This window comes from Salmo salar, chromosome 21 (assembly GCF_965601325.2).
Source record: "Salmo salar chromosome 21, fSalSal1, whole genome shotgun sequence".
In the NCBI taxonomy this organism is placed as follows: domain Eukaryota; kingdom Metazoa; phylum Chordata; class Actinopteri; order Salmoniformes; family Salmonidae; genus Salmo; species Salmo salar.
This window is the reverse complement of record NC_138311.1, coordinates 35,681,195-35,703,933: the sequence shown is the minus strand read 5'-3', so window position 1 is coordinate 35,703,933 and position 22,739 is coordinate 35,681,195. Positions and strand designations below refer to the sequence as shown.

The 22,739-nt window shown below is 43.6% G+C and overlaps 1 protein-coding gene across 1 annotated transcript; it reads right to left on the bottom strand.

Moving 5' to 3' along the window:
- Positions 1 to 1,342: 1,342 nt before the first annotated feature.
- On the bottom strand, positions 1,343 to 20,809 carry LOC106582258 (interleukin-1 receptor type 1). Its single transcript, XM_014165149.3, has 11 exons — positions 20,455 to 20,809; positions 12,511 to 12,588; positions 10,102 to 10,354; positions 9,770 to 9,950; positions 7,594 to 7,783; positions 5,640 to 5,702; positions 5,358 to 5,496; positions 3,895 to 4,040; positions 3,532 to 3,675; positions 2,747 to 2,926; positions 1,343 to 2,092 (listed from the first exon to the last, which is right to left on the bottom strand). Exons 2-11 carry the CDS (start codon positions 12,584 to 12,586, stop codon positions 1,599 to 1,601), a joined length of 1,866 nt encoding a protein of 621 aa, XP_014020624.2. The 5' UTR covers positions 12,587 to 12,588; positions 20,455 to 20,809; the 3' UTR covers positions 1,343 to 1,598.
- Positions 20,810 to 22,739: the final 1,930 nt, after the last annotated feature.

The window sequence follows — 22,739 nt, the reverse complement described above, 5'->3', positions numbered from 1 at the left end:
TGATATTTGCTTATTGTTTTCTCCCGCCGGAGTGACATCTGTTGTCAAAATGGGAAAGCTGTTCTGACTTGGTGGCTGTGTTATCTAGTAGAAATCCCTCTGTCAATTCCTGGTTGTAAAGATTCTACACTGCTTGCTCAATTTTTATTCATGTGAGAAAACAAACACGAAATAGTGTAGGGGATCTATAGATATCTACTAGCACAATAGCAGATACCCATAGACTTCCAGTAATTGCCTTAACGCAAGTTAGCATTGGCTTGTGAAACTACCTCTAACTTCCTTCATACTGGACACATAAAAATGGTATCCACGAGTTCATCTGACTCTGGGGAAGTAGATAAAGGACCTCATTGCCAAAATACTAAAGTATCCTTTTAAGGCCTGCAGTGTGAACAAGACTTTAGAGGGCCTCCAGGCAGAGCTGCATAGTGGGGACTAGCTAATGAGCCATTGCAATTGGGACACAACATGAGCCCCATGGTGGAGTTGCTTCTCCGTGAGGACCACAAACCTTACTGAAGACACTGTGTTGTGGTAGCCAGGTGGACCTCATGACATAGCTGCAGGACCATTCAAAAATCTATAAAGTTGTACTATTTTTATCAGAACTAACTTTAAACCAGCTGTAAATCCTTCCTAATGGCTACCTTCATGCTACATAATAAGCCCAAGTGTACCAACAGTTTGCAGTAACAATTACAATACTTACATGGATTCATGAATCTTCTTAGAGATGATAAACCCAAGGTCCTCTTTACTTTGTTTCACACTGAGTGGTTTCAGGCTTGCGGAAGTGTGATTTTAAGGAAGATTCTTCAGTTTGACAAGCCAATGCTGGAGAACGTTTTCTTGAGGTGTGAAACAACCTCAGCTGGATTTTCACCCATTGGATTTTAGAATCCCCAGTACTCCTAACCACACTTTCTTTGAAATGGCCTATGATCACATTGGATTACAGTAAAGCAGGTTACCAGTCACAGCCAGTCCTACCTGTATGTAAGATAGACATAACAGAAGAGCTAACATGCAACCAAATTGTGCAAATCGCCACACCCTTTCTGGGAAGTGTCTGGGAAATTCCAGGACTGTCCTTCAATAAATCATATAAGGTATCTGTTAATAGTCAGCTCACCATTTAGGAAACATTTAATAGTAAATGTCAGTAAGCTGTTCATAAATACTTTGGCCTCATAACAAATAACTGCATCCATAAATATTAGCTTAAACACTTATAGCTTATCTCAATGGAGGATTAACAAATCTGAAAAAATTATTATTATAACAATCCTAAATAAATAAAGGAACATTTTGGTGGGAACATTTTTTAAGTAGACAAACAAAGACATCAAATACATTGTATAGAATGTACTGGGCTCTCTTTATTAAAGCTCTTAATGTGCATTTTACAACATTAATCAAATAAATCTCACCCCAGAGGATCAGTCCTGCAAAGTCTGATTCAAGAATATTTCATAAAAATGTGTTGTGAGAGTCAGGATCAACATTTTATACTCTCCATGGTATCAGAAGTCCTTTCATTCAACATATTTCCTCCTTATGTCTATCACTGTCCTCTCCAAAGCCCATCAATCCCATCACAAGTTCAACAGGCTGTTCTTCTCTGGGCACCTCGTCCTCATGCCCCTCACTGGCATATAATACCTCAGCTCCTTCCAGAAGCGTGAGGACAAGAAAAGAGAGGGTGAGGAGAGAGGGGGCGAAGCCAGCTCCCCTCTCTTCTCCTCCACCTCCTCTTTTCTCCACCTCCCACACCTCAACCCTTTGGTCCTCCTTGTCCTGCTACTCTTCCACCAGCAGACGGCGCCCTGGCGCTCCCGGAGGCGGCGCACCGACTCAGGGAAGAGGGCCAGCTGTGTAGGGGTGACCTCCTCCAGCTCCACCAGGACCACCTTAAGGGAGCCCTCCAGCAGGGCACGGTGCATGGCCGTCTGACTCTCGAAGCTCTGCCAGGCCTCCAGGACACCGCTGCTGCTGTCACTGTGGCCTCCACTGCAGAACGTAGAGCCAGAGTAGACCAGGAGGAGACGCCGGCTGGCCAGCATGCTCTTCTCCACAGCATCTACTACGGCTAGAGAGGGAGGAGGGAGGAGAAGAAGGCGATGGGGGGCAGGAAGGAGGGAGGAGAAGAGGGAGAGGGGGGCAGGGAGGAGGGAGGAGGGAGGAGAAGAGGGAGGGGGTAAAGGAAGAGGGAGGAGACAAGGGAGTGGGAGGATAAGAAGGAAATGGGGGCAGGAAGGTGGGAGGAGAAGAGGGAAAGGGGGAAGGGAGGACGGAGGAGAAGAGGGAGAGAGGGATAGGGAGGACGGAGGAGAAGAGAGAAATGGAGGAGAAGAAGGCGATGGGGGCAGGAAGGAGGGAGGAGAAGAGGGAGAGGGGGCCAGGGAGGACGGAGGAGAAGAGGGAGAGGGGGGAAGGGAGGAGGGAGGAGGGAGGAGAAGAGGGAGAGGGGGGTCAGGGAGGAGGGACAAGAAGAGGGAGAGGGGGGCAGGGAGAAGAACAGGGGAAGGGGGAAAGAGAGGAGGGAGGAGAAGAGGGAGAGGGGGAAAGGGAGCATGGAAAATGGTTATTAAAACATTGATTTACAATTAAGATGGTTTCAGAAGGTCTTTATGACTTCAGAAAGATTCCACATATTTCATCATCATGTTACATGTGTGCTAATGCCAATGTTAAGATAATCTTGTGGAACCTGGAGCCCCAGGGTCGAACCGAGATGTCTTACCTTCCCCTGGTAGGCTGTCCCGGCCCAGTATGAAGAGCCTGTAGCCACACTTCCCCTCCAGAACCTGGGGCAACGTGTGGAGGGCAAACATCTCTGCCTCCCCACAGGCCCTGCCCCCATCCCCATCCCCAAACAGACGGGGGTACGCCACGTACGCATCATATAGCTTCCCATCAGAGTCTGTTGCATGCAGGACAAGGACATGTAAAACAAAATAGGTGTGTTAGTGCTGGGCTGGAACAAAAGTCTCCACAAACCTGCCTAACAGAGGAGGCTTGGTTATTTATGACACCATAGTTGATTGTGTTTCATGGTAACATGGCCTATTCAGTGCCTCTTATGAAACTCTCTCTGTTTCCTCTGTCATGGAAATGCCGTGCTTACATACTGCAGCTGTGGGATGTGCTACAGTACCTTGCTACATTTGCTACTGATTTTACTTGTGGTCAGGTGGGGAGTGGGAAACAAGCAAAGCAACATTCGTGTGTGGGTTTAAATGTGGGCCTGGAGGTTTGTGGGGAGACATGCTGTATGTGCATTACTGTCTGTATCTGGTGTAGGAATGTATGTTTATGTTAGTGCAAGTTTCCATTCTGTAAATGCACACCATGCAATGAGTCTGCAGATAGTGTGTATGTGTGCGTGTGTGTGTGTGTGTGTGTGTGTGTGTGTGTGTGTGTGTGTGTGTGCATGTCTGCGTGTGCGAGCTCAGGTATGTTTCTATTCATGTTTCCTTGAGTGTGCTTGGGCAACATTTGTGTGGTAAAGTGTCTCTCATTGTGTACCTGTGTTTGTGTAGAGAAGCAGGAACACCCTCCTTAGCGACAGCACAATGTCAATCTTAAAGTGATGGTAAATAACAACACTAACAGTAAACACCAATACCAGACTAGTCAGTAGTACCCCAATAGGGAGCAGGTTGTTTGGATCTGTGCAGAAAAAGAGAGAAGATAGCATTTATAACAGCATTTATAACAGTTTTTACCCAAGGTCAAGCTGACTGGCTTCAATTCTTCAACCTGTTTTTTCAAAAGTGGTGAGGTGACAGATGTTATAATACACTATCAAAACAAGTAACTGGCCAGGATAATTGTGTGTGATCTCTTCTGAAACATAAAAATGTTATCTTCCAGGAAGTGTTGTCTAACCTGTAGGCTGTAGTGTGAAGGAGGCTGAAGGACTGCCTCTATCGCTGGAAACCTTACACGTGTAATTGATGTAAAAGTCTTCCTCTTCCACCATCAAGAAAGTCAAATTAAGCTCCAACCATACACCCTTCTCTTCTCTCCACTCCCTGGTTTAGGGGGAGGGGAAGAAGACAGACAAGTTCCCCCTTGTGAACGCACAATCAAACCATCATGGCCACAGTTCACAAAATAGCATTGTATGTTATGTTAAGTTCCATTCAAAGCAAACACTACTGTATGTATTCAGGTATATGGATCCAATTGTAATCTTAGCGCTATACCTGATATGGTTCCAACAGTTTAGATACTATACAGTAGAACATCTACCTGGATGACACAGAATACACGTAAAGACCAACGCCGGAGTAGAGAAGCAGGTACGGGGAGTAAACATTGAATAAGGAACAGACATGGACCAGCGGCAACACACAGGTAACATGGTGACATATGACAATTAATGCAGCAGAGGGGAAAAGAGCTGGGGAACTGACAGATATAGGGGAGGTAATACCACAGGTGATTGAATCCAGGTGAGTCCAATAATTTGCTGATGCGCGCGATGAGGTAAGCAGGTGTGCGTAATGATGGTGGCAGGAGTGCACAGTGCTGGGCAGCCTGGCGCGAGAGAGTGGTAGCAGGCGTGACAAGACAGGCATATTCAGTGCTATGAAAAAGTATTTCTGATTTTCTCTGCATATTTTTTATACTGAATATTATCAGATCTTCAAACAAAACCTAATATTAGATAAAGAGAACCTGAGTGTACAAAAATAATATATATATACTTATTTCATTTATTTAATTAAAGTTATGCAAGTGTGAAAAGTAATTGCTCCCTTACAGTCTACAACTCATTGTGCAAACTTTAGCTGCAATGACTGCAACCAAATGCTTCCTGTAGTTGTTGATCAGTCTCTCACATCGCTGTGGAGGAATTTTGGCCCACTCTTGCATGCAGAATTGCTTTAACTCAGCGACATTTGTGAGTTTTCAAGCATGAACTGCTCATTTCAAGTCCTGCCACAACATCTCAACTGGGATTAGGTTTGGACTTTGACTTGGCCATTACAAAACTTCACATTTGTTGTTTTTTAACCATTTTCATGTAGACTTGACTGTGTGTTTTGGATCATTGTCTTGCTGCATGACCAAGCTGCGCTTCAGCTTCAACTCACAGACAGATGGACAGAAAGTTGTTCAGGTTCTGAGGCACAGGGGAATTGGGTGGTGCATAACTTTGATACTTTTATTTGTAAACTCAGGTTCCCTTTATCTAATATTAGGTTTTGGTTGAAGATCTGATAACATTTAGTATCAAAAATATACAAAAAAAGAGCAAATCAGAAAGGGGGCAAATACTTCTTCACAGAACTGTAGAATTCTTCCATTGTGTATTGTGATGCTGTTGTGTTGTCTCAACCTACCTTTGTGATTCCTGAAAGACGCCGCGCTCTGAGACAATTTTGGAAATTGAGTTCTCTCGCGCTATCCAATTCAAATTTGCACAATGTTTATTCCCCACACTCGGGAGAAACACCCGACACATCTTACTGAAGGAAGAACCTAGGGGGCAAACATTGAATTCTTTATTTGCATCATGAATTAAAGAACTGTACAAACTCACGCACACACACACACACGCACACGCACACGCACACGCACACGCACACACATATACAGTACATGTTTTATAGTGGCTTACTCACCCAAATCTGCTTTGATGATCTCATTGGCAGGTTCAACCACTTTGGGCTCCAGGCAATACTCCACTGAAATTATGACAATGATTCATAAACATCATAGACAGACACAGAAAAATGCAGTCACATGACCCTATTGAACACAAGCATTTCTAAGCTCTCACAGAGCAAAGTTTCAAAGCAGCCTCTATGAAATCATAACCTCTGATTCAGGGGCATGTACTGTACACTGTCATCAGAAAGTATTCACACCCCTTTACCTTTTCCACATTTTGTTGTGTTACAGCTTGAATTTAAAATGTATTACATTTAAATATTTGTATCACTGGCCAACACACAGTATCCCATAATGTGAAAGTGGAATTATGTTTTTCAAAGTGTTTACAAATTAATAAAATATTTAAAGCTGAAATGTCTTGAGTCAATAAGTATTCAAGCCGTTTGTTATTGCAATCCTAAATACGTTCAGCAGTAAAAATGTGCCTAAAAAGTCCCATAATAAGTTGCATGGACTCACTCTGTGTGCAACAATAGTGTTTAACATGATGTTTTAATGACTACCTGATCTCTGTACCCCACACATACAGCACAACTACATGTAAGGTCCCTCAGTACAGCAGTGAATTTCAAACACAGTTTCTACCACAAAGACCAGAGAGGTTTTCCAATGCCTTGCAAAGAAGGGCAACTATTATTAGATGGGTCAAATAAAAATAAAGCAGACAGTGAATATCCCTTTGAGCATGGTGAAATAAGTTCAGGAGTAAAATTAATTACACTTTGGATGGTTACAGTTTGGATGGTGTTTCAATACACCCATCCACTGCAAAGATACAGGTGTCCTACTTAACTCTGTTGTCAGAGGAAGGAAACTGCTTAGGGATTTCACGATGAGGCCAATGGTGACTTTAAAACAGTTATGGACTTTAATGGATGTGATAGGAAAAAACAGAGGATAGATCAACAACACTGTAGTTACTCCACAATACTAACCTAATTGACAGAGTGAAAAGATGGAAGCCTATACAGAATATAAATATTCTACAACATGCATCCTGTTTGCGACAAGGCACTAAAATAAAACTAAAAAAAAAGTGGCAGAGCAATTCACTTTTTGTCCTGAATACAAAGTCTTATGTCTGTGGAAAATCCAATGCAACACACTACTGACTACCACTCTCTCTATTTTCAAGCATAGTGGTGGCTGCATCGCATTATGGGTATGCTTGTAATTGTTAAGGACTGGGGAGTTTTTCATTATAAAAAATACATGGAATTCAGCTAAACACAGGCAAAATCGTGGAGGAAAACCTAGTTCCGTCTGCTTTCCAACAGGTACTAGGAGATGAATTCACTGTTCAGCAAGTCAATAACATTAAACACAAGGCCAAATCTACACTGAAGTTGTTTACAAAGAAGACAGTGAATGTTCCTGAGGGGCCGATTTACAGTTTAGACTTAAATGTGCTTGAAAATCTATGGCAAGACCTGAAAATGGTTGTCTAGCAATGATCAGTAACCAGTTTGACTGAGCTTGAAGAATTTTAAAACAATAATGGGGAAATGTTGCACAATCCAGGTGTGGAAAGCTCTTAGAGACTTACCCAGAAAGACTCACAGCTATAATCACTACAAAGGTGATACTAACATATATTGACTCAGGGAGTTGAATACTTATGTAATCAGATATATTAGTCTCCTATTTTTTATATATTTTAAAAACATTTTAGAATTTCTGTTACACTTTGACATTACAAAGTATTTTGTGTAAATCGTTAACAAAAAAGGACAATTAAATAAATGTTAATCCCACTTTGAAACACAACAAGATGTGTGAAAACTTTCTGAAGGCACTGTATCTCTGTAATGGCTGTGGTAAGGATTGGGGGTATATGGTAATAATTTGATCTTAGATCTGTGGTTAGGGACAACTTTTATGAGCTGTACCAGCAATACTCACCGTCCACCAAACCGTTGATGGTCTCTGAGATCCTGCCGCTGAGCCCTTCCAAGGTAAAGGTCATGGTGCAGGTGTAGAACGCATGGTCCTCAAGGGTGACCACTTCTACTCGGAGTAACTCCATAGCATTGTGACTGACATAGCTAAACCTCTTCCACAAGGGATCATCTTCCACAATGGGTTCACAGCCCTGACAGGGTTCAAATAGAAATGCACACTGAAAGATAGTGGTAATGGAATATGGCTAGTAGTACTAAATGAATACACAATTACAGATAAGTTCTGATAATGTCTTACCCTAGAAGACCAACTCTCAGAACAATTCAATGCAGTACAATGTGTGAGAGCAACGAACAATGAAAGTGTATATACTGTGTCTGAAGTAACACTGTCTCAAATGTAGTCACTACATTTACATTTAAGTCATTTAGCAGACGCTCTTATCCAGAGCGACTTACAAAATGGTGCATTCACCTTATGATATCCAGTGGAACAACCACTTTACAATAGTGCATCTAAATCTTTTAGGGGGAGGGGGGGGGGGGGTTAGAAGGATTACTTTATCCTATCCTAGGTATTCCTTAAAGAGGTGGGGTTTCAGGTGTCTCCGGAAGGTGGTGATTGACTCCGCTGTCCTGGCGTCGTGAGGGAGCGAACAGTTTTGACTGGGCTGAGCGGGAACTGTGCTTCCTCAGAGGTAGGGGGGCCAGCAGGCCAGTGGTGGATGAACGCAGTGCCCTTGTTTGGGTGTAGGGCCTGATCAGAGCCTGAAGGTATGGAGGTGCCGTTCCCTTCACAGCTCCGTAGGCAATCACCATGGTCTTGTAGCGGATGCGAGCTTCAACTGGAAGCCAGTGGAGAGAGCGGAGGAGCGGGGTGACGTGAGAGAACTTGGGAAGGTTGAACACCAGACGGGCTGCGGCGTTCTGGATGAGTTGTAGGGGTTTAATGGCACAGGCAGGGAGCCCAGCCAACAGCGAGTTGCAGTAATCCAGACGGGAGATGACAAGTGCCTGGATTAGGACCTGCGCCGCTTCCTGTGTGAGGCAGGGTCGTACTCTGCGAATGTTGTAGAGCATGAACCTACAGGATCGGGTCACCGCCTTGATGTTAGTGGAGAACGACAGGGTGTTGTCCAGGATCACGCCAAGGTTCTTAGCACTCTGGGAGGAGGACACAAGGGAGTTGTCAACCGTGATGGCGAGATCATGGAACGGGCAGTCCTTCCCCGGGAGGAAGAGCAGCTCCGTCTTGCCGAGGTTCAGCTTGAGCTGGTGATCCGTCATCCACACTGATATGTCTGACAGACATGCAGAGATGCGATTCGCCGCCTGGTTATCAGAAGGGGGAAAGGAGAAGATTAATTGTGTGTCGTCTGCATAGCAATGATAGGAGAGACCATGTGAGGATATGACAGAGCCAAGTGACTTGGTGTATAGCGAGAATAGGAGAGGGCCTAGAACAGAGCCCTGGGGGACACCAGTGGTGAGAGCGCATGGTGCGGAGACAGATTCTCGCCACGCCACCTGGTAGGAGCGACCTGTCAGGTAGGACGCAATCCAAGCGTGGGCCGCGCCGGAGATGCCCAACTCGGAGAGGGTGGAGAGGAAGATCTGATGGTTCACAGTATCAAAGGCAGCAGATAGGTCTAGAAGGATGAGAGCAGTGGAGAGAGAGTTAGCTTTAGCAGTGCGGAGAGCCTCCATGACACAGAGAAGAGCAGTCTCAGTTGAATGCCCAGTCTTGAAACCTGACTAGTCACTAGTAGTAATAACCCTACATTCATATAGTTTTAAACACAAATTAAGCAGACATAGAAATGGACTGAATGACTGAAAATAAAGATTTCAAACAGGCTTTCCAGCAGTGTCAGGCATGGGACCAGAAATCCGCCTGGGCAATTCTGACACACCAGACCCTTTTTCCATTGAGGCCCTGACATTGGCCGATTTTCTTTCCTTGAAGCCCCCAAAAGGCCAGTTTTTGTCTCTGTGGCCCCCATTCTCAGCCAGATAATGATAATTCTGTACAAAAAAAAAAGTTAGACGTTCCCATTGGACCAGCCCATTCGGTATTTTCCCGAAATGCCATTTGGCCAGTCCGCCCCTGCTGTCAGGCGTCCCCTCTCAACACTCTCTTATTGCACTGCACTGTCTGTTTACCCCATTGGACTCACCTTGTACCACTGGATGGAGTAATTGTCCACTTCCCTGATATGGTCACTCAATGGGCAGTTCAGGAAAGATGTGGCTGTGTTGGTCAGGACCTGTTGGGCCTTTTCTGGTCGACCGCATTCTTCTGGGTTGGTGTGGTTCACAATCAGTAAGGCCACCTTCTTGTAGCACTCGGTGGGTAGTCTTATCAAAGGTAACAGGAAAGATTTACACCACACACTCATATACACACACATATATACACACACACAGCAGACAAAAGTATAGCCCCTACCTCACAACACACACGCACATATACACACACACACACAGCAGACAAAAGTATAGCCCCTACCTCACAACACACTCATAGTCTCCAGCATCCTCCATCGTGATGTTAAAAATCCAGAGTGTCTTCCCCCGCACCAGAGTCTTTCCTTTTTCCCTGGACAGCTCTATCCCAGTCCTTGGGTCATACCATGAGATGTTATAGGGGATGCTGCGGTTGTCAGACACGTTGAGGTCCACCAGGGTGGATGTCAACATGGCAGCATCACCAGAAACTGAAAAGACCCGCTCAGTCTCTCGTCCGTTGTCCACACAGAGCTCTGCACACAAAGAGTATATAGAGTAAAGACAAACATGCAGTACAGGGACTGTTTGAGAACCACCATCTTATTTAATGAGGCCACCTCTTAAAGAACAAAATATGTTGGGGAAATGATGCACACCAAAAAATAATGCAACTTTTACACGTGTCATGTAGTATGCATAGACAAAGTTTTTACAGAGATGGTCCCTTCAAAATATATCTCTTCACAACAAATTCTCCAGTGTTCATTTTTTTATTAACACTGATGGTGTTAAATCAATACTGAAAGTGTTGAGTCTGTGGACCCATAGACACCAGAACAGTGTTAAATGAACACACTGATTAGTGTAAAGCCTTATTCAAATATTTCCCACAGTGCCTTGCCTTTCGAGGAAATTGTAGAGTTACCACCCGTGAATGTTTTTTTTTTGTGACAGAGACATAATTGTTGCATTAATCCATTTTTTGTCACGTAGACTTAAAAAAGTAAGATCCTAAATGAATATGTTGTCATAAAAAAGTTATATTTAACACAATGCCAAATGTGTTTCATAAGGCCTTATTTTGCAGGCATAGTTTTAACCAAATACAGGGGTTCAAGGTGAATTGTTTGTTTCAATATCTGTTTGTGCAGGTACATTGGTACATTGATTGATTAAGTGTTTGTAGCCCATTAGCAACAAATGTAAACCTTTTTTTCTGAGAGTGTAATACAAGGGCCTGAAATCCATGTTTTACAAGCCACATCAGGCCTGCAAATCACATTATGCTGGCTTACAAGGTGATGTGTAATTCCTATTGAAATCCAATCAGTGGGTGGCGATCCAACAGTTTGAAAATGAATTCATCTGCAACCTGCATTCAGAATGACTGCCAGGGTTAGGAACATTCGGAACTAACTAATTTGAACTAAGTGATTGGATTAGTTTAGAAAAATATATGTAGTTTATCTTTGTGTAGTATACGATAAATCAGTCAATCAATGTACGTGCACAAACATAGATATTGAAACAAACAATTCTAAAATATTAACCTGCAAAACAGCATACGCCGGCCGTAGATTAGATTCAAAGTGATGTGTATGAGTTTCAGGCCCCTGTATTAGGGTAAAACTAGGCCCTCAAAATAAGGCCTTATGAAAGACATATGGTATTGTGTTAAATATATATATTTTATGATAACATTCACTGATGATCTCACATAATACTGGGTGAAGTCCATACGACTGAAAATGGATGAATGCAACAACCATGTCTCTGTTAATAACAAATATTGTCATGGGTGGTAACTCTACAATTTACTCAGAAGGCAAGACAATCTGGGAAATATTTGAATAAGGCTTTACACTAAGCAGAAAGTTAATTTAACACCGTTACGGTTTTTATATGGGGTCCATAGACAACACTTTCAGTGTTGATTTAAAGGTCATGAATAGTTAAAATTATGTTTTTCATGAAATTGGATGATATTTGAAGGAAACCAGATCAAATGATGATGATCAAGGTATGAAAAATGACTGTAGATTCTACATTGATAAAGTTATATCATAATGTTACTGGTCCCCTCCCCCACGTCAAACACTTAGATGAATTATTTAGGTGACAATGTGACGTCACGTTAACTCTTCTTTTAATACACCAATGGTACTGTACCATGATATTCTCTTACCTAATTTAAATAACTATCATCTTTTAACCAACATTGGAGAAGACATGTTTGCAGAGGGGCATGGTTTATATAGCTAGATAGCTACTCTACTGGTGCCAAAATGTGACTGAATGATGTCAGCAAATATAATTACAAGTTTACCCTATTAATCTATGGCAAATATTCTTATATGTTTCCCCTTTCATGTCTGTCTGGTGTTAGCTAGTTACTGGCTAGCCAGGTCTTCAGCCAGCGTGGAACAAAAGGGGGGGAAGGGTAGTTTAAAACTGCATGCAGATATTTGCAGCGTTGCTTTATAAAATTATATTATTCCATCAACACCCCCCAGAGGTCAGACTTAAGTCATGACAAAGTGAAGGACCATGTTTCTGGATATAGAGCTGTTAACTTGATCCAGTTTAATTCAATCAGTACTTCTAGCTGTCCTCGTAACATGGTTGATTGATTTGTTGATTGATTGATTGATGGCTGATGAATTCTGTGGGTAAAGTTCATCCTACTTACCTCCCACTGCCTTGGAGCTGCCAGTGAGACAGAGGAGTGAGAAGAGCAAGAGCTGCAACCTCTGACTCCAATCCATAGCTGAAACAAAGAGACACACAGAATCACTCGTGAGTTTTAGTCACGGATTGCCATAATAGACTCAAACAAACTATCAGAATCAAGGGTCACATCACACTGTCCAAAATCTTCAGCAAGCAAGATGATCTCACATACAATATTATCATGCCTCTTTCTAATCATCCACTGGATCCCTTACTTGTCAGCTGAATGTCTGTCTCCCACACAAACACACTCCACAGCTACACAAATTATCCAGTGTTAAATCAACACCGAGAGTGTTAAAATAACACTGAAAGTGTGTACCCCTATAGACACTGGAACATTTTAAATAAACACACTGCTTGGTGTAAAGCCTTATTTTTTATTTATTTGTACTTTTTCCTAGAGTGCATTGCCTTTCAAGTGAATTGTGGAGATACAGTACTATCCAAGACTGTATGTGTTAGTAACAGAGACAGTGTTGTTGCATTCAATAGCTGTCCGAGCAGCTAGCCGATCGCTGCAGCTGTACATAGCCCATCTGTAAATAGCCCATCCAATCTACCTACCTCATCCCCATATTGTTTTTATTTACTTTTCTGCTCTTTTGCACACCAGTATTTCTACTTGCACATCATCATCTGCACATCTATCACTCCAGTGTTAATTTTCTAAATTGTAATTACTAGCTACTGTGGCCTATTTATTGCCTTACCTCCTCACACCATTTTCACACACTGTATATAGACTTTCTTTTTTTTCTATTGTGTTATTGACTGTACGCTTGTTTATTCCAGGTCACAGTTGTAAATGAGAACTTGTTCTCAACTTGCCTACCTGGTTAATTAAAGGTGAAATAAAATAAAATAAAAATATATATTTTCAGTCCAAGGTCCATAAATGGTTTATTATTTAACACAATACAATACATTTTTCATATGGCATAATGTTAAGGGCCTACTCTGAACATAACAATTAAATGTTGAATTAACACTCATTGTTGTAAAATAACCCCAGTGTTGGTGTTAATAACCAGAGTTGAACCAAAACCACACCCATCATAATCATATTTCACAGCGTGCTCTATTTCAGGTTGATTTAAAATTGCAAGTACAATGATTAATTAATGTTATGCATCTCAAATATAAATGTCATACGTTTTCCAAACTAAGCCGACGTGTTACTTGGATTTATTGCGCCAGTTACTGAAATGGTTGTTCCAGTTTAGATGTGTCACGTCCTGACCATGGTAAGCTGTTATTTTCTATGGTAGAGTAGGTCAGAGCATGACAGGTGGGTTTATTCTATGTTTTCTATGTCTATGTTGTTAGGTTCTAGTTTTGGTATTTCTATGTTGGTTTGTTTGGGATGATCTCCAATTAGAGGCAGTTGGTCCTCGTTGTCTCTAATTGGAGATCATAATTAAGTAGGGTTTTTTTCCACCTGGTTTTGTGGGATCTTGTTTTTGTATTGCTCTGTGAAGCCTACAGAACGTGACATTCGTTTTTCCTTTGTTTATTGTTTTGTCTAGTGTTCTGAGTTAAAATAAATATTTATTATGAGCACTCAACACGCTGCACCTTGGTCTACTCCTTACGACGAGCGTCACAAGATGCTTTAGGTCAGGTATTCCCAAACTGGGGTATGTACAATGCCGTCGGGGGTACGCCAAATATAAATGTGATTCACATTTTCAAACAGTCCATTTATATTTTCCAACGGGGCTATAGACTTGGGTGAGGTTTTTCGTTCTCACCTTAGTAGCCTCGTTTCACTGCCAAAAATAAAATTAAACCATCTAGTGTTCAGCGAAATAACAACACGATGTCAAATACAGGTAGCCTAGTCAAATAATTAACATCCAATCACATTAACCGTTACTCTCTCGCAGGAATTCCAATACCAGTCCGTATGTAGTCAAACGTAGCTGCTGCTCATTCCGTTTGCTCGAAAATGGATAAATGGTTAAAAAAAGTAAGGTCCGCATCCATAGAGACACATAGCAGCAGTACTACACCTGCACCTGTCGACAACACAAGCTGTTCTGCTTCCACAAGCACATCCAATGCTAGCATCAGAAATTCTACATTTGTTGTTAGCCCAGCTAGCATGGACACTGACAGTTGTGAATCTGATGCAGCCGAAGAGTTACTCCCCCCTTACCCGGGAAAGCACAGAACAACAGACAGGGACGTTGGACCATCCAAGAGGCGCAAATATGATGAACTACATTGATTTGGTGTTCACTTATATTGGGAGTAGTGCATTTCCTCAGCCACAGTGTGTTATATGTGCAAAAGTACTATCTCACAACTCGATGAAACCTTCACTCTTGCGCAGACATTTAGAAACAAAACATGCCAAACTTAAAAATAAGCCACGGGAGGTTTTGAGCGAGAATTAAGATGACTTTCGAGTAGTAAGACATGTATAAAACAATAGATACAATTAATAAGAATTTGTTCTAAACTGACATACCTAGTTAAATAAAGATAAAATAAAAAAAGAAGGAGCTAGAAGCATCTTATATGGTGAGCTACCAAGTGGCTAGGACAGGCAAGCCCCATACTATTGTGGAGGACTTAATTCTTCCTGCTGCCGCGGATATGGCTGGGACTATGCTGGGGGAAAAGGCCCCAAAAACTATACAGACAGTGTCTGCATCAAACAACACTGTTTCACAACGCATCAGTGACATGGCAGGAGATGTTTTGAAACAATTACTGCTTTGCATACCAGACAGTGAATTCTATGCGTTACAGCTGGATGAGTCAACAGATGTGGCGGGCCTGGCACAGCTCCTGGTATTTGTCCGTTACGTTTATGGGGGGTCAATTAAGGAAGACATCCTCTTCTGCAAACCACTGGAAACCAGGACAATAGGAGAGGATCTTTTTTAAGTACTGGACAGCTTTGTGACATCAAATGGACTTTGGTGGTCAAGAAGTGTTGGTATCTGTACTGATGGAGCAAAAGCCATGACAGGGAGACATAGTGGAGTGGAAACGGGAGAACAAGCAGTTTCTCCCGATGCCACTTGGGTACACTGCAGCATCCACCGAGAGGCTCTAGCTGCCAAGGGAATACCTGGCAGCTTGAAAGATGTTTTGGACACTACAGTGAAAATGGTTGACTTTGTTATAGCAAGGCCCCTGAACTCTTGTGTAGTTTCTGCATTATGCAGTGATATGGGAGGCGACCATTTAACGCTTTTACAACATACAGAATAGTGCTGCTTATCAAGGGCCAAAGTATTGACATGTTTTCTTGAATTGAGAGATGAGAATAAAGTGTTCTTTACTGATCATAATTTCCCCTTGTCTGACCGCTTGCATGATGACGAGTTTCTCACACAACTGGCCTATCTGGGTGATGTTTTTTCTCGCCTGAATGATCTGAATCTAGAATTACAGGGACTCTCTGCAACTATATTCAATGTGCAGGACAAAATTGAGGCTATGATTAGGAAGTTGGAGCTCTTTTCTGTCTGCATTAACAAGGACAACACACAGGTCTTTCCATCATTGTATGTTTTTTTGTGTGCAAATCAACTCAAGCTTACGGACAATGTCAAATGTGATATAGGAAAGCACCTGAGTGAGTTGGGTGTGAAATTACGCAGGTACTTTCCAAAACGGACAACACAGACAACTGGATTCATTATGCCTTTCATGCCCTGCCTCCAGTCCACTTACCAATATCTAAACAATAGAGTCTCATCGAAATTGCAACAAGCGGTTCTGTGAAAATTGAATTTAATCAGAAGCCACTACCAGATTTCTGGATTGGACTGCGTTCAGAGTATCCTGCCTTGGCAAATAGCACTGTTAAGACACTAATGCCCTTTGCAACCACGTACTTATGTGAGAGTAGATTCTCGGCCCTCACTAGCATGAAAACTAAATACAGGCACAGACTGTGTGTGGAAAATGATTTAACACTGAGACTCTCTCCAATACAACACAACATTGCAGAGTTATGTGCATCCTTTCAAGCACACCCTTCTCATTAACCTGTGGTGAGTTATTCACAATTTTCAATGAACAAATAAGGTTTTATATGTAAGATGGCTAAATAAAGAGCAAAATCATTGATTATTATATTATTATTTGTGCCCTGGTCCTATAAGAGCTCGTTGTCACTTCCCACGAGCCGGGTTGTGAGAAACTCTCACTCATTCTTGTGTTTCATAAATGTATCATATAGTGTGCATATGGCAGGCTTACAATGATGGCAAAAAACAACATTTGAGAGTGCGCTGACCCTGGTGCTAGAGGGGGTACGCAGCTGGAGGTTGAATGTTTTAAGGGGTACGGGACTATAAAAAGGTTGGGAACCACTGCTTTAGGTAGTCTCATATTGGACTGGGACCGCAGACCGCTGCCGGAAGCTCTGGACCGCAGGCCGTCGCCAAAGACTCTGGACTGCAGGCCATCGCCAAAGACTCTGGATCGCAGGCCATCGCCAAAGACTCTGGACCGCGGAACGTCGCTGGAGGGTTCTGACCGCGGACCGTCTCAGGAAGTTCCGGACCGTGGGCCGTCTCAGGAGGTTCCGGACTGGGAACTGTCGCCGGAAGCTCCGGACTGGGAACAGTCGCTGGAAGCTCCGGACTGGGAACTGTCGCCAGAAGCTCTGGACTGGGAACTGTCGCCGGAAGCTCTGGACTGGGAACTGTTGCCGGAAGCTCTGGACTGGGAACTGTTGCCGGAAGCTCTGGACTGGGAACTGTCGCCGGAAGCTCTGGACTGGGAATGCGCACTGGAGGCCTGATGCGTGGGGCCGACACATGTGGCGCCAGACTAGTAACACGCACCTCAGGGCAAATGCGGGGAGCAGAAACAGGACACCCCGGACTGGGCAGGCGTGCTGAAGGCCTGATGCGTGGGGCTGGCACAGGTGGCGCCAGACTGGTGACACGCACCTCAGGACAAGTGCGGGGAGCAGGAACAGGACACACCGGACTGGGAATGCGCACTGGAGGCCTGATGCGTGGGGCTGGCACAGGTGGTGCCAGACTGGTAACACACACCTCAGGGCGAGTGCAGGAAGCAGGAACAGGACTCCCCGGACTGGGCAGGTGCACTGGAGGCCTGATGCGTGGGGCTGGCACAGGTGGCGCCAGACTGGTAACATGCACTTCAGGGCAAGTGCGAGGAGCAGGCACTGGGTGTACCAGGCTGGATAGACTCACTGGAGGCCGGGTACGTGGAGCAGGCACAGGATATACTGGGCCTTGGAGGCGCACTGGAGGTCTCAAGCGTAGAGCTGGCACAACCCGTCCTGGCTGGATGCTTACTTTCGCCCGGCAAACGTGGAGCGCTGGCACAGGACGCACTGGGCTGTGAATGCGCACTGTGTCGCCAGTGCGCATTCACAGCCCAAGCACCGCATAACACGGTGCTTGCTTCGTCACTCGCTCCCCACGGTAAGCACGGGGAGTTGGCTCAGGTCTCCACCCTGACTCTGCCAATATCCCCGTGTGCCTCCCCCAATTTTTTTTGGGGGGGCTGCCTCTCGCACTTGCCTCGTGGTTGGTATAATGCCTCGTAATATCTCCGCTCCGCTTTCGCTGCCTCAATCTCCTCTTTAGGATGTCGATACTCCCCAGCCTGCCTCCAGGGTCCTTTCCCGTCCATTACACGCTGCTTGGTCCTTTGGTGGTGGGAGATTCTGTCACAGCCGTCGTAGGAAGGAGAGGACCAAAGTGCAGTGTGTGTGTCGTTCCACATTTTATTTTCACTCTGAAACTATGCATGCATATAAATAAACTGAATAACAAAACAACAAACCGTGATGCAGAGGTGAAACATACACTAACTCAAAGACAATCTCCCACAAAGCCAGCTGGAAAAAAACCCTACTTAAGTATGATCTCCAATTAGAGACAACGAGGACCAGCTGCCTCTAATTGGAGATCATCCCAAACAAAACCCAACATATAAATACAAAACTAGAACCTGACAACATAGAAAAACTACACTAGAACACCCCCCTGTCACGCCCTGACCTACTCTATCATAGAAAATAACAGCTTTCTATGGTCAGGACGTGACAATTTGGTGAAAGACCAAGTCCATATTATGGCAAGAACAGCTCAAATAAGCAAAGAGAAATGACAGTCCATCATTACTTTAAGACATGAATGTCAGTCAATCTGGATCATTTCAAGAACTTTGAAAGTTTCTTAAAGTGCAGTCGCAAAAACCATCAAGCGGTATGATGAAACTGGCTCTCATGAGGACCGCCACAGGAAAGGAAGCCTCAGAGTTATCTCAGCTGCAGAGGATAAGTTCATTAGATTTACCAGACTACCAAATCAATGCTTCACAGAGTTCAAGTAACAGACACATCTCAACATCAACTGTTCAGAGGACACTGCGTGAATCAGGCATTCATGGTTGAATTGCTGCAAAGAAACCACTACTAAAGGACACCAATAATAAGAAGAGACTTGCTTGGGCAAAGAAACATGGGCAATGGACATTTGACCATTGGAAATCTGTCCTTTGGTCTGATGAGTCCAACTGTGAGATTTTTGGTCCCAACAGCCATGTCTTTGTGAGATGCAGAGTAGGTGTACGGATGATCTCTGCATGTGTGGTTCCCACCGTGATTCATGGAGGAGGTGTGATGATGTGGGGGTGCTTTGCTGGTGACACTGTCTGTGATTTATTTATTATTCAAGGCACACTTAACCAGCATGGCTACCACAGCATTCTGCAACTATACACCATCCCATCTGATTTCTGCTTAGTGGGACTATCATTTGTTTTTAAACAGGACAATAACCCAACACACCTCCAGGCTGTGTAAGGGCTATTTGACCAAAAAGAGAGTGATGGAGTGTTGCATCAGATCAACCGACCTCAACCCAATTACATTTTACATATTTTAGTCATTTAGCAGACGCTCTTTTCCAGAGCGACTTACAGTAGAGAATGCATACACTTCATGCATTTAAAAAAAAAAAAATTGTACTGGCCCCCCGTGGGAATTGAACCCACAACCCTGGCATTGCAAACACCATGCTCTACCAACTGAGCCACAGGGAAGCTATTGAGATAGTTTAGGATGAGATGGACCGCAGAGTGAAGGAAAAGCAGCCAAAAGTGCTCAGCATATGTGGGAACTCCTTCAAGATGGTTGGAAAAGCATTCCAGGTGAAGCTGGTTGAGAGAATGCCAAGAGTGTGCAAAGATGTCGAAAAAGGCAGAAGGGTGGCTTCACTACTTTAAATAATCTAAAGTCCTAAATATATTTTGATTTGTTTAACACTTTTTTGGATACTACATGATTCTATATGTGTTATTTCATAGTTTTGATGTCTTCACTATTATTATACAATGTAGAAAATAGTGAAAATAAAGAAAAACCCTTGAATGAGTAGGTGTGTCCAGACTTGACTGGTACTGTGTGTATATATATATATATATATATATATATATATATATATATATATATATATATATATATATATATATATATATATATATATAGTATATAAAAATGTAATCTATTGGCCAAATTCAGCTAGTGAGCCTCCAGTTTGGGAACCATGATATACACACACATTCACACGCATTACATACTCATACATAAATAACACACACACGCATACCGACAACACAAACACAGCTATACCGACACAACACAAACACACACACTTTTACACTCATCATAGCTTAATCGTAGGGACCACAAACCTTACTATAGTCAGTCTGTTGTGGTAGCAAGGTGGGCCTCATGACATAGCTGCTGGACCATTCTGGATAACACTTTACTCTATTATCAGAACTAATTTGAAACCTGCTGTTAATCCTTCCTAATGGCCACATACATAATAAGCCCAAGTCTACCAATAGTTTGTAGTAACAATTGCAGTATGTATATGAATACATTTACCTTCTTAGAGATGATAAACCCAAGGTGCTCCTCTTCACTTCGTTTCACACGGAGGGGTTTCAGGTTCGCCGAAGTGTGATTTTAAGTTAAACTCTTTAGGTTGACAAAACAATGCTGTGGGTTGTTTTCTTGAGGTGTGAAACCTCAGCTGGATTTTCCCCCATTGGATTTGAGAATCCCCAGTCCTAACCAATCAGAGGTACAGGAGTGAGACAGAAGATGTTTGATACCCACACCTTTTAGGGGCCCTGCCTTCTCTCTTAGAGCTAGGAAGTGACTTCTACCTCAGAGATTCACAGCAACATCATGTAGATGCACTTCTTGGAACCTATTGTGCAGTCACACAACCACGGGTGCACATGGACTCTCGCTCAAACACAGGTGTAGGGAAACTATGCAACCACCAACTTTCTCTTATCTTCGTCTCTCGTTTTGGTTTCATTTTAGTCTTGCTGATCTCAATGGAAGTAGGTCAACTTAAATGTATGAATCCAGCAATAGATAAAACACTACCCAAATAATGTTTGTATATGGGGCCTCCCGAGTGGTGCAGCAGTTTAAGGCACTGCATCGCTGTGCTACAGGCATCACTACAGATCCGGGTTTGATCCTGGGCTGTGTCGCAGCCGGCTGAGACCAGGAGACCCATGAGGCGCCACACAATTGCGCCAGAATCATCCGGGGTAAGGGAGGGTTTGGCTGGCTGGGATGTCCTTGTCCCATCGCGCTCTAGCGACGTCTCCGGGCGCATGCACGCTGACTTCAGTCGCCAGCTGTACAGTGTTTCCTCCAACACATTGGTGTGGCTGGCTTCCTGGTTAAGCAAGCAGTGTGTCAAGAAGCAGTGTGGCTTGGCGGGGTCGTGTTTCGGAGGATGCATTGCTTTCAACCCCTGCCTCTCCCGAGTTCGTAAAGGAGTTGCATATGGATACCATATGGATATCAAATCAAATTGTATTTGTCACATGCGCTGAATACAAACGGTGAAATGCTTACTTACAAGCCCTTAACCAACAATCCAGTTTTAAGAATAATACCTAGAAACAAATAAAAGTAACAAATAATTAAACAGCAGCAGTAAACAGCAGCAGTAAAATAACAATAGCAAGGCTATATACAGGGGGGTACCGGTACAGAGTCAATGTGCGGGGACACTGGTTACTCGAGGTAATGCAGGTAATATGGACATGTAGGGAGAGTTATTAAAGTGACTATGCATAGATAATAAACACAGTAGCAACAACATAAAAGAGGGTGGGGCAATGCAAATACTGTAGTCTGGGTAGCCATTTGATTTAATGTTCAGGAGTCTTATGGCTTGGGGGTAGAAGCTGTTTAGAAGCCTCTTGGATCTAGACTTTGTGCTCCGGTACACCTTGCCGTGCGGTAGCAGAGAAAACAGTCTATGACTATGGTGGCTGGAGTCTGACCATTTTTAGGGCCTTCCTCTGACACCACCTGGTATAGAGGTCCTCCTTTTCCTGTAGTCCACAATCATCTCCTTAATATTGTTCATGTTGAGGGAGAGGTTGTTGTCCTGGCACCACATGACCAGGTCTCTGACCTCCTCCTTGTAGGCTGTCTAGTCATTGTCGGTGATCAGGCCTACCACTGTTTTGTCATCGACAAACTTAATGATAGTGTTGGAGTCGTGCCTGGCCGTGCAGTCATGAGTGAACAGGGAGTATAGGAGGGGACTGAGCACGCACCCCTGAGGGGCCCCTGTGTTGAGGATCAACGTGGCGGATGTGTTGTTACCTACCCTTACCACCTGGGGGCAGCCCATCAGGAGGTCCAGGAACCAGTTGCAGAAGGAGGTATTTAGTCCCAGGGTCCTTAGCTTAGTGATGAGCTTTGAGGGCACTATGGTGTTGAATGCTGATCTGTAGTCAATGAATAGCATTCTCACATAGGTGTTCCTTTTGTCCAGGTGTGAAACGGCTGTGTGGAGTGCAATCAAGATTGCATCATCTGTGGATCTGTTGGGGCGGTATGCAAATTGAAGTGAGTCTAGGGTTTCTGGGATAATGGTTTTGATGTGAACCATGACAAGACTTTCAAAGCACTTCATGGCTACAGACGTGAGTGCTATGGGTCGGTTGTCATTTATGCAGGTAAAGGAAGACCCCCATGAAATGGACAAAAATGAATGGCAACTTATTGCAACTGGGTCAAACATATACACAATCGCAAATACCACTCAAATGGATGGCAGTTCATCCAAACCTTATGGCAAGTGACATATGGCAAATGCCAAATGTCATACAACAAAAATCCCAAAGATG